This window comes from Lipotes vexillifer, unplaced genomic scaffold (assembly GCF_000442215.2).
Source record: "Lipotes vexillifer unplaced genomic scaffold, Lipotes_vexillifer_v1.1 scaffold1675, whole genome shotgun sequence".
In the NCBI taxonomy this organism is placed as follows: domain Eukaryota; kingdom Metazoa; phylum Chordata; class Mammalia; order Artiodactyla; family Lipotidae; genus Lipotes; species Lipotes vexillifer.
The window spans coordinates 152,493-165,200 of NW_006784891.1; the positions used below are offsets into that span (position 1 = coordinate 152,493).

The 12,708-nt window shown below is 39.6% G+C and overlaps 1 protein-coding gene across 1 annotated transcript in view; it reads right to left on the reverse strand.

Moving 5' to 3' along the window:
- The window catches only part of HHIPL2 (HHIP like 2), a 25,821-nt gene that overhangs the window by 6,083 nt on the left and 7,030 nt on the right, over window positions 1-12,708 (reverse strand). The window contains 3 exon segments of the mRNA XM_007457025.1: window positions 2,648-2,793; window positions 10,365-10,491; window positions 12,010-12,341. Coding sequence (XP_007457087.1) covers window positions 2,648-2,793; window positions 10,365-10,491; window positions 12,010-12,341 — 605 coding nt within the window.

Here is a 12,708-nt window from a genome sequence, read left to right on the forward strand (position 1 = left end):
CTACACATGACTACAGTTGGTGTAAATTATATGTTCCAAACATGTCATAGATTTCCCACTGTATTTTCAGGGGAAGACAATGCTGGAAGTGAATTTCATCTGTAGGGTCTGACATTTTTTAAAAATGTATTTTAGGGCAAAAAAAACCCACCAAAAAACTATAACAGGCCATGTAAAGCAAAATGCATGCAATGTGAATTTACCTCAAGCTTTGTGACCTCAGCCAGTCCTCCTGAGGATGTGCTTCAGCGACTGACATTCAGAAATCCAACCCATCAGAACCCAGCCACGGGTAGCCCCACGCCTGCCACTCACTCCTTTATTTACTCACTCGTTTATTTGTGCCAGCTGTTGGTTAGAAGAACTCAGGAAATAAGCTGTAGCAACAGTGAAGGCAGAGCTCTGGTGCAACTAAAATGTGGCTTATCTCAAGCTGGTGACTGATAGAAAAATAATGAAATAATACTGAGGTCTAAATAGGTCAGTAATGGGAAAGACTATATATAACACATGCAGAAAATCTGAATCACTATTTGCAAAAACACAAAAGCAAGCAACTCTGGAAGAAAATATCTTGCCTCGGGGACAGCCTCCCTGGCTTTAGGGCTGCCCTTGGGAAAAGTCTGGCTTGGGAACACTTTGGCAAGTCCACTCCATCAAATTCAGCCAAGGACACTTAGTTTTGTCTGCCAGATGTACTTGAGTGGTATTCAAAAACTGCCTTGTTTTCTCCTGCGAGAAGTCTACCGGCTCAACAAACCAAACCTCCAAAACCTGGGTATTCTGTGGCATCCTGAAAAGGAGCAAGCCACAGAATGTGGCAGCCCAGGAGCCCCAGGCAGGTGGCCTCCAAAGGTCTCCAGCCTCGGGGACTCCAGGTTCCTTTGGGCACCAGCAGGAGAGAGGCCCCACCATGGCCTGTGGCTTTCACATCATCTACTTTCCACTGAGCATCACAGGCCAGCCTGTGGTTTCTCTGCTTTTTTGTATGTTTGGACTTCCTATTTGGAACTCACAAAGACTTTTCTCTATTAAGAACGCTTAAATTTTCCAAAATATCCTCTCCTACAAAATATTCATTTCCCCGGTGGCACAGTGGTTGAGAGTCCGCCTGCCGATGCAGGGGACACGGGTTTGTGCCCCGGTCTGGAAGGATCCCACATGCCGTGGAGCGGCTGGGCCCGTGAGCCATGGCCGCTGGGCCTGCGTGTCCGGAGCCTGTGCTCCACGACGGAAGAGGCCACAACGGTGAGAGGCCCGCGTACCGCAAAAACAAAACGAAACAAAACAAAAAAATATTCATCCTGAACTATCCATTCATAAGCTAGCTGAGAGGAAACGGTGCAGCTGCTGACTGGTTTTCTTTATGTCCAACTCAAGTGAAGCTCTTGTACAGCCACCCATGGCTCAGAGTGGAAAGTAGGAAATCATCAAGGCTTTGGTTTACACTTGTAGAGTCCTGTGTCTCGAAGGGACCCCTAAGAGATCATTTTATTCTCTTCCTTGCCTCCAAGCATGGCTAGGTGCAGTGCCAAATACCAGAAAGATCACAGGCCTTGTTGCCACTTACATAAACAAAATAAAAATTTAACTTTCAAATTGACACACAACTTACGTAAAGCTGAAATTAAAACCTCATTTTCTGATTTCAAACTTTGAGGATATTTATTAAAGCTGAGTCCCTCTCTCTCTCCCCCTCCCTCCCCCTGCTCTTATGTACACGCATGCCTTGCTTTGCTGATGCCCTTAACATATGCCTAATCTCTCTAGTGAGTAGCCTCCTACCTAGCTGTCTACCCTTTTCTCAGATCTCTCAAGAAAGAAATTCTCCCTTGTTCATTCACAGAAGTTGCCTAACAAACTGTTGGCAGCGTCAGGAAGAGCCCAGCCCAGCCGGTGGATCATCAGAGGTACCTTCTCTCAGGTAACACCAACGGGATAAACACCCACTGCCTGCCCCACTGTTGGCCCTGTCCACATTTGTATAATTGCAGATTAGAATAAAATCAGGAAGGAAGGAGTACATGCACCTCCTTCACAGTCAAAGGATTGAAAAGACTACAGTGTAGACCTTGGTCTGCCCTGCACAGTGAGCTGTGCAGTTCAACAAAGAAGGGGTAAGTTGGCATAGTCAATCTGTTTCCTCATTGGTGAAATAAACATAATAATTACATCATGGGGGTGTTGTGATTACTAAATAAGATTTTAAAATGTAAAGTGCTTAGAACAGTATCCAATACATTATAAAAGGTGACTAGGACTTCCCTGGTGGCGCAGTGGTTGGGAGTCCGCCTGCAGATGCAGGGGACACGGGTTCATGCCCCTGTCCGGGAAGATCCCACATGCCGCGGAGCAGCTAGGCCCGTGAGCCATGGCTGCTGAGCCTGCGCATCCGGAGCCTGTGCTCCGCAACGGGAGAGGCCACAAGAGTGAGAGGCCCGCGTACAGCAAAAAAAACAAAAAATAAGGTGACTAAATGACAGTGAAAATAGAAAAAGTGGTAGTTGAATTTTCAATAACAATAATAAGAGTAATAATAACAATAGTAATAATAATGATTATTATGATAATAAATGTTCAGTTCACAATGCCTGTGATTATCTAAGTTCCAGTAAGCAAAAATAGAATAACCTTGTACGTTTGTTACCTGCTTCATCTTCAGCAAAGGAGATGATAAATTTGCTGTATGTGCTCATCAACCCTGGGAAGGCACAGAACTCAGTATTGCCCAGGCAAATGTCCTGTTTCTTCCATTTCTTGGTTTTTCTATCTTCCTGCAAAGCCATAAGTCGACTAGATGAAAAGCAAAACCTTATATTTTAGGAATCCATATTTCCACCCTGCAGGATATTTTTTCCTCCTAGAATCAAGGAATCCTGGACTACCAGGAGTGAGTCTCCCATAGGAGTCCAATAACTAGCCTCCCTCAGGAATCAAAAAAGCTGCTGTAGAGATATTTCGGTCACCCACTTGCCCTAGACGGGGAAGTTCACTTGCTATTATAAGAGGAGCTTGGTGCCCTGTGAAGGTTGCACCACTACAAAGGACTAATCTAATTTTTAATAACTGGTTAGTTGCTCAACACCTCTAAGCCTCTATAAAATCTATCAATCTATAAAATGGGGGATGGTAAGAGAATTTACCATAGGCAAGCATTGTGAATGTTAAATAAGATAATATATATAAATATCTCACTAAGTGTCTGGCATATAGTGAGGGCTCAAAACCAGTAGCTATTATTATTATTATGTCTGTATAGTAGCAGATAGATGTCTCATCTGATGATTCCTCTGTCATCTAGCTGAACTAAAAGCAGGTTTTTAGAAGAAAAAAGAAAGGAAGTTGGGTAACCAGGGGTGTCACCTGAAGAGCTTTATAGAAACAGAGATGCCCAACCACAGGTAATTCTAATGCATGTGCTTTAATTAAGAATCACTGTGGATGGGGGTTATGGGAAAACCATAAAGAACAATTAAATCCCAAAGATCTAACAAGCGATGACAAAGGAACTGACCCAATTACTAACTCTACCTTATCTCTGTAATGAAGAATTGCAGCATGAAAATATTAACATCCTTTGTAACTAACATGGGGTAACAGGGACTAGAATTACCATTCCACCTTAAATAGTCAAAAACCTAGACAAAACAGAATAACAATGGTTTAAAAGATACTAGAGATCAGACAGTGGAGGACTGTGTTCTCTAAGAGAGAAATAAACAAAGTGAACCCTACAACTGTCCCAGCTTACTACCTTGAAAAAGTTTCTAGCATAAGGAAGAAAAACATAGGCAGAGCCTAGCACAGGCCTTGAGTTGAAAAGAGAGATGAGAGTCCAAGAAGACCAATGCAGGAAGAGTCTGTAGGACAAGTATTGGAGAAGAGATAGCTGCACAGAGAATGGACTCCAGAGATCTGCAAAGGGCCATCCTCAAGAATCTATCAGTATACTTAACAGCAGACACATGTGAGGAAAATAGCTAAATCAAGGAAAATAATTAGAACTAAAAGTACCTGGCACTTACTCAGGGTCAGAAATATTGGGAATGCAATTCACAGGGCACTGGGTAGAGTTCTTGGGAAAGTCTTGCCTCAGTATTGAAGAATAGATAGTTCTAGAATAAGCTCTATGTTGGTCCTGCATAACAAATATTAACAGCAAGACTTGAAAGGATCAAACTATTTCCAAGTAACTGAAATGTGTCCCAGAATAAAGCTCGAGAATATTTATAGGAATACAAAAATATTCAGCACCCACAAGTTAAATTAACAATCCAATCAAAAATCATTAGGCAAGTAAAGAATGAGGAAAATATGACCCATAATAAAGAGAAAAATCAACAAAACCTGACACAGAATTGACACAGGTGTTAAAATCAGCAGACAAGAACATTGAAAAGGTGATTATTACTATATTCTGTATGTTCAAAACATTAAGTAGAGACATAGGAGATATTTTTTAAAAGTCAAGTTTCTAGAGACAAAAAATACATCTGAGATTTTTTTTTTAAACCCTCACTGGATAGGATGAATGGCAAACTAGACATTACAGAAGAAAAGATACATGAACCGAAGACATAGAAATAGAAACTCTCCAAAACTGAATTTATCCCAAAAATTTAAACACGAATAGATCATCAGTGATCTGTAGGAAAACTTTAAATGCCCCAGTGTAAATGTATCCAAATGAGAGGAGAGAAAGGGTGTGAGGAAACGGAGGTAAAATTTGAAAAATACAAATAAAATTTTCCATTTGATGAAAGCTATAAATTCACAGATCCAATAAGTGCAACCAAATCCAAGCACAAGAAATATGAAGATAACTACACCAAGATATGTCTTAATGCAATTTTAGAAAACCAGTGATAAAGAGAAAATCTTAAAAGCAGCTAGAGGAAAAAAATGACACATAAATATGGAGGAATATATATAAGGATGACAGCAGATTTCTCATTGGAAATGATGCAAAGTAGAAGACAGTGGACATTTTTAAAGACTTAAAGAAAGAATATGTCAACATACACTTCTATACCTAGCAGAAATATCTCTCAAAAAATGAAGGGAAAATAAAGACTGCAAAAGTGGAAAGAATTCATGACCACTAGACCCATTTTTCCAAAAATGTTAAAGGAAGCTATTCAAGCAGAATAAAAACAATCTCAGAAAGAAATATGAATCTCCACAAAGGAATGAAGAGTATTAGAAATGGTAACTGTATTCATTTTTACTGCCACTGTAACACATTACCACAGTCTGGTGGCTTAAAACGACACACATTTATTCTCTTACAATCTTGGAGGCCAAAATTCTGAAATGGGTTTCTCTGGGCCAAAATCAAGGTGTTGGCAGGACTGTGCTCCCACCAGAGGCTCTAGAGGAGAATCTGTTTCCCTGCCTTTTCCAGCTTCTGGATGCTGTCCTTATTTCTTGGTTCATGGTCCCATGTCACATTGCCTTTTCTCTCATTGTTTCCATTGTCACATTGCTTTCTACCTCTTCTGTCTTCAAATTTCCCTCTACCTCCTTCTTCTAAAGATGCTTGTGATTACGTTTAGGACCCATCCAGATAATACAGGATAATCTCCCAAATCATATGCAGTATGTTTTGTGACCACAATCAAACTAAATTAGAAATCAATAGCAGAAAGATTTTTGGAAACCTTCAGATAATTTGGAAACTAAACAACACACTTCACAATAAACTGTGGGACAAAGAATCAAAAGGGGAATTAGAAAATATTCTTTTAACTGAATGAAAATGAAAACATATATCAAAATTTATGGGATGCTGTTAAAGCAGTACTTGAGGGGAAATTTATAGCACTAAACATATACATTAGAAAAGATGACAGGTCCCAAATCAATGAGCTCTGCTTCCATCTTGAGAAAATTTTATTAGAATAGCAAATTAAACTCAAAGCAAGAGGAAGGAAGAAAAGAGTATAAATCAATGAAATAGAAAACAGGAAAATAATAGGAAAAAATTCAATGAACCCAAAAGCTGGTTTTTTAAAAGATCAATAAGTTTGATAAAACTCTAGCCAGACTGATCAGGAAAGAGAAAGAGAGAGAGAAACACAAATTACCAATATTTGGGATAAGTGACACAGTTATTAAAAGGATAATAAGAGAATATTTATGTCAATAAATTTGACAAATTACATAAACTGGACAAATTCCTTGAAAAGCAGACTACCAAGCCTCACTCAGAAAGAAAGAAATAAACTGAATAGCCTATATCTATTAAAGAAATTGAAATTGTAGTTAAATGTCTCCACGAGGGGGCTTCCCTGGTGGCGCAGTGGTTAAGAGTCCGCCTGCCGATGCTAGGGGATACGGGTTCGTGCCCCGGTCCAGGAAGATCCCCCATGCCGCGGAGCAGCTAGGCCCGTGAGCCATGGCCGCTGAGCCTGCGCGTCCGGAGCCTGTGCTCCGCAACGGGAGAGGCCACAACAGTGAGAGGCCCGTGTACCACAAAAAAAAAAAAAAAAAATCTCCACGAGGAAAACTTCAGAGGACTTTTAGTTTCTGGTCCAGCATGTAAGAAGTTTGGAAGTCAGCACACCATCCTAACAATAAGCAAAAGACTGAAAAAAACTGAAAAATCAACAACTATTCTTAGGTCCCTAAGAGAAGTGAGGTCACAGGGCAAACCACTGCCCCCAAAATTGGAGGGACAAACAGGCAGATACAGAGAATTACAACTTACAGAAAACCATAAGCAGAAACCTTCACAGGAATCAGTTATGGGGTTGGAAAACATAACCTATGATTGACAAATTGCTAGGAGCTCCGTGTGGGCAAGTCTGAGAGTTAGAAGCTGCAGGCATGCCCAGTCATCGAGGGTCCCCACACTTTTGTGTCTTTTACCTCCAGGACCTGGATCAGTTTCCCACAGTAAATATCAGAGCAAAATCTCCTTGTGCTTCCAGCAGTGGGGAGGGAAAAAGGAACCATCACCAGAGCTTTCTGTTTTTCTTAACAAATGTCTCTCCTCAGGAGAAACTAACCAGAGACTAACCTGCCAGGATTTTAACAGAGCCTCACAGACCTGGGGGAGGTAAGTACCTAACTCCAGCCCACTGTAGCCATCCTGTCCCACCTAAATGTGTATGGAAGGGGGAGAGAAACTGAGAAACACAGAGGAAGTTCACAGTCCGGAGGCACAGGCTCACTAAAAAACTGAGACCTAGTCATAAGACTAGGACACTTCCCTTCCCCCACACCTCACCACCGCTTTGCTAAAGACCTATTTACAGCGGTTCCTTTTACCCAGTACATCATAACAAGCAATTAGGAAAAAATTACAAGGCATACTGAAAGGCAAAACACACAGTTTGAAGAGACAAATCAAGCATCACAACCAGACTCAGACATGGCAGGGATGTTGGAATTATCAGACTAGGAATTTAAAACAATTATGATTTATATGCTAAGGGTTCTAATGGAAAGTAGACAGCATGCAAGAACAGATGGGCAATATAAGCAGAGATAAGGAAACTCTAAAGAAGAACCAAAAAAGAAATGCTAGAGATCAAAAACACTATAACTTAAATGAAAAATGCCTTTGACGGGCTTATTAGTAGACTGGACATGGCTGAAGAAAGAATCTGAGTTTGAGAATATCTCAATAGAAACCTCCAAATGGAAAAGCAAAGAGAAAAAAGACTGGGAAAAAAAAGAGCAAAATGTCCAAGAAAAGTGAGACAACTACAAAAGGTATAACATAAGCATAACAGGCATATCAAAAGGAGAAGAGAGAAAGGAACAGAAACGTTTTAAACAATAATTATATAGAATTTCCCCAAATTAATGTTCGATGCCAAACAACAAATCTGGGAAGTTCAGAGAACACCAAGCAGAATAAATGCTTTAAAAACTATTCATAGGTATATCATATTCAAACTACAGATAATCAAAAATAAAGAAAAAAATCTCAAAAGAAGCCAGAGAGGGGAAAGAACTCTACCTATAGAGGAGCAACGATAAAACTTACATCAAACTTCTCCTCAGAAACCATGCAAGCAAGAACAGTGTGGAGTGAAATATTTAAAGGGTTGAGAGAAAAAAGCTGCCAGCCTAGAATCCTGTACCTGTGAAATTATACTTCAGAAATGAAGGAGCAATACTTTCTCAGGCAAACAAAAATTGAGGTAATTTGTTGCCAGTATCTCTACCTTGTAAGAAATGTTAAAAGAAGTTCTTTAGAGAGAAGAAAAATGATATAGGTCAGAAACTCAAATCTATATCAAGAAAGGAAGAGCATCAAAGAAGGAATAAGTGAAGGTAAAAATCAAAACTTGTATTTATCTTATTCTTCATTGGTCTAACAGATAGAAGTGTGTTCAACATACTGATAGCAACTATGTATTTGATTATGTATGCTTATTTATATAGTAAAATAATAGTATTATTAAATTATAAAATATATTATTATATTAATAATTATTATTTAATATATCACTGCTATAATATTATATATTAATAATTATTATATATACTTATGTATGCTTACATATAAGCAAAATAAATGACAATAGTAATACAACGGACAAGAGGGAGGAAGTGGGATTATTTTATTATTGTAAGACACAGACTACCCTTGAAGTGGTGCGATGTTATCTGAAAGTGGACTTAGCTTAGTTGTAAATGTATATTGCAAATGCTAAGCAACTACTAAAAAGATTACAAAAAACAGTATAACTGATATGCTAAGAAAGGAGAAAAAGAGGAATCAGATAAAGTGTTCAATTAAATCTGCAAAAGGCAGAAAAAAAGAGTAGAAGAAAAAATAGGAACAAAGAACAAGGTCACCAAATATAATAGAAAGCAGTAATGAATATGGCAGATATTAATGCAGCTATATCAATAATCTCTTTGAATGTTAATGGTCTAAATGTACCAATTAAAAGACAGAGATTGTCAGAGTGGATCAAAAAACAGGACCCAACTACGTGTTATCTACCATTAAACGTCAGATCTAGATGGCTTCACTTAGAAGGAAGAAACACATATTTTACACAGACTAGTCCAGATAATTAAAGAAGAGGAAATACTCTTCAACTCATTTTATAAAGTTCACATTAACCTGATAACAAATTCTGACAAAGATAATACAAGAAAGGAAAACTACAGCTCACTATTTCTTCATGAACATAGATGCAAAAACTCCAAACAACATATTAGCAAACTGAATTCAACAATATATTAAAACAAAAACAAAATGTTAATCAAATACAACTTGACCAAGTGGTGTTTATCCCAGGAATGCAAGATTGCTTCAATGACCAAAAGAATCAATCAATGAAATTCACCATATTAACAAACTAAAAATGAAAAAGCCACATGATTCTCTCACCACATGCAAAGATGCATATGACAAAATGCAACATCCATACCTAATACAAATGCTCAGCAAACTAGGAATTGAAGGAAATGTCCTAAATCTGATAAAGGACATATACAAAACACCTACAGCTGACATCATCCTCACTGGTAAAAAATTGAATGCTTTCCCCCACTTCTATCCAACATTGAACTGAAGGCTTGAAGTGAAGCAACAAGTCAATAAAATAATAATAAAAGGCTTCCAATTCAGAAAAAGAAAAAAGTATCTATAGTGACAGCAAAATGATCTTCTATATAGAAAATCTAATAGAATCAACAAAAATGTCACTTTAATAAGAAGTTCAGCAAGGTTGCTGGATACATGCTATAAATATATTTAACAAAATTTAACATAGCATCAAACACTATGAAATACTTAGATGTGCAAGTCCTTTGCAGTGAAAACTACGAAGCTTTGTAGCAGTTTTATTCACAATATCCCCAAACTGGGAACAGGCAAAGCATCCATCAATAGGAAAATAGATGAATAAACTGTGGCATACTCATACAATTGAATATTACAAAGCAATGAAAGAGACAAACTACTGATACACGCAACAACACTGATGAATTTCACAGACATAACTGAATGAAGGAAGCATACCCAAAAAAAGAGCACATACTATATATTCCATTTATATGAAGTTCCAGAAGCAAAATTAATCTGTGATGAAAGTGGTTATCTCTGGTTTAGTGTGTGCGTGTGTGTGTGTGTGTGTGTGTGTGTGTGTGTGTGTGTGAGAGAGAGAGAGAGAGAGAGAGAGAAAGGGGTGGTACTCACAGGCAATAGTCAAGAAGGAGTCTTCTAGAGTGATGGAAATGTTCTGCATCTTGCTATGATTGGTCTTAATATGAGTGTATACATTTGTAAAACTATCCAACAATGCTCTTAAGACACTGCATGTAGTCACATGTAACTTATACGTCAATAAAAAAGTTAAAAAAATAAAAGAGAGAGGACATCAATCCTTCCTTACCCACTCATGAAGTCCCCGAAGATGTAGAGGCCGTTGAGATTTGGGGATTCACATCCACGGTAGACGTAACCTCCAGTGACAGATTTCCCCACTGTGTGGCCATAAGCATAGATTGGCAGAATATCATCTGTCCAGAAACAAGGAAAAAGAGTGAGTGTCACGGCTAAAAACTGGGAGCTTCGAGGAGGAAGAAGGGAGCTTTTTAATGCAGTTGCTTGACTAAGTGGAGAACATTTTGTCTCTTGGTCTTTGGGAGGACAGGCAGCCAAGCAAATCATGTTTATTTTTCTCAACAGACCAGCCATGATATTCTTGAGCTTCCCATTTGACTGGTCTCTGAAAGCAGAGAGGAAGCCTAAAATTCTCCCATATGTGGGGCAGTGACCTGGAAATCCACACACCTAAATTTTCCCCCTAGGTTGACATGGCAGACCCTCAGGTTTAAGGATTTGGAATATTGCAAGGATCTGGATGTCTGCTTTGTAACTTAAGAGTGTAAAGAACAGGACCCTCCAAGGCCTTCCCAGGACAGACCACCCCGAGCCCACCACTTGCCTTTTGTCTGTAGAAAAACGTTAGCCAAAGAATCAATTTAATCAAAGAAATGAAAAAAATGCAGAAGCAAGGAAAATAGTCAAACAGGACAAAATAATAATAGTTTAGTCATTAAACAAAGTCAAGGATATTTATTTCCTCCTCAAAGGTGATAGATAATATACTGAGCCGTATCCTTTGAGCTGTTTTACAGATACTGAAACCCTCACCAGGTAGAAGAAGTTAACTACATGATGGCCAGACTGTAGCCACGACATCAGCTGCTCCATCTTCCACGGTTCCAAGAACTGGCCTCAGGAAAATGGAAACAAACCAACCCCGGAACTAAAGATTAACTGTATTTGAGAGATGACTGTGCTGTCCCGCATGTAGCCGTCTTCCTCCGCCTATACACCCTTGAACGCCCCCCGCCCCCCGCCCTTTAAAACTCTTCCACCTGAGTGGCAAGGGGAAATTGGTTCTTTGGGAAATGAGTCCACCTTCTCCCCAGGATTGCCAGCTTCCTCAATAAAACTATCTTTCCTTTTACCCAACACTTGTCTCTCAGTATTGGAATCTTGAGCGACAAGCAGCCAAACCTGAGTTCGGTAACAAGGGGACAAAAGAGACTAAGCAATGGTGATAAAGTCAGAAAATTGGAATTTTAAGCCAAATGAAGTTTCTAAAGCACACCTTGATTATTGATGCTTAGGCATTATAATATTACTTGATTGTACGCAGAATATCATTTCAGTGGGCCCTCCCAAATGGTAAATAAATAAAAACATATAGCCACCTATTTTCCTCTGCCCGTGGTTCAAAATTGTATGCCTGAAAATCACATGAGTAACTTATTTAAAGTATAGATTCCTAGGTCAATCCCACCCCACCCCCCACAATCCGCCCAGTATTCAAATTAATTAGGTTAACAAGCACCAAGGCGGTTCAGGTGCCAGTAGCTGCAGGACCACTCTAAGAAGCACAGAGCCCACAGGACACAAACAAAGGCATTGTAACGACCTGCAGGGCAAGACACTGCCAGGTTTTATTCCTCCACCTCCACCTGCAACTCATTAAACTCACTCAAGAAATCAGAGAGCTTCTCACTTACCCAGAGAGGCGTTGTGACAAAGTTTTTTGTCGTAACATTCAAACCCTTCCTTTGCCTTCCAGCCGTAGTTCCCGCCTTTAACAATGATGTCAACTTCTTCAAACCTGTTCTGTCCCACATCCCCACAGAACATCCGGCCTCAGCCCTGGCTCACGATGGGGTCCCCTCGGTCCACGGCACAGCACCACATGTTTCTGATCCCGTAGGCATAGATGGCTGGATGGGCCCCTGGCTCAGAAACAAAGAGATTGTCCAGGGGCGCTCAGTACCGCCTGCCACCTGAGCCTGCCCCATTCACATGGATCCTTAACACTCTTCCCAGCAGGGAACTTCTGAAAAGAAGAAGGCCAAGAAACAGGCACAGGATAAATATGCAGATGTGAGGCTGCTGGATCAAATGCTATAGCTCTATTGTTAATTTTTTGAAGAGCCTCCATAATGTTTTCCATAGCAGCTGCACTATATATTTTGCATTCCCACCAATAGTATACAGAGGTTCAAATTTATCCAGATCCTGCCAACACCTGTCCTTTGTTCTTTTTATAATACCCATCTTAACAGGTGTGAGGTGATATCCAATTGTGGTTTTGATTTGCATTTCCCTGATGATTAATGACACTGAGCACCTTTTCATGTACCTGTTGGCCATTTGTATGCAAGATGAGTAAGTTCTAGAGATCCGCTGTACAACACTTTCCC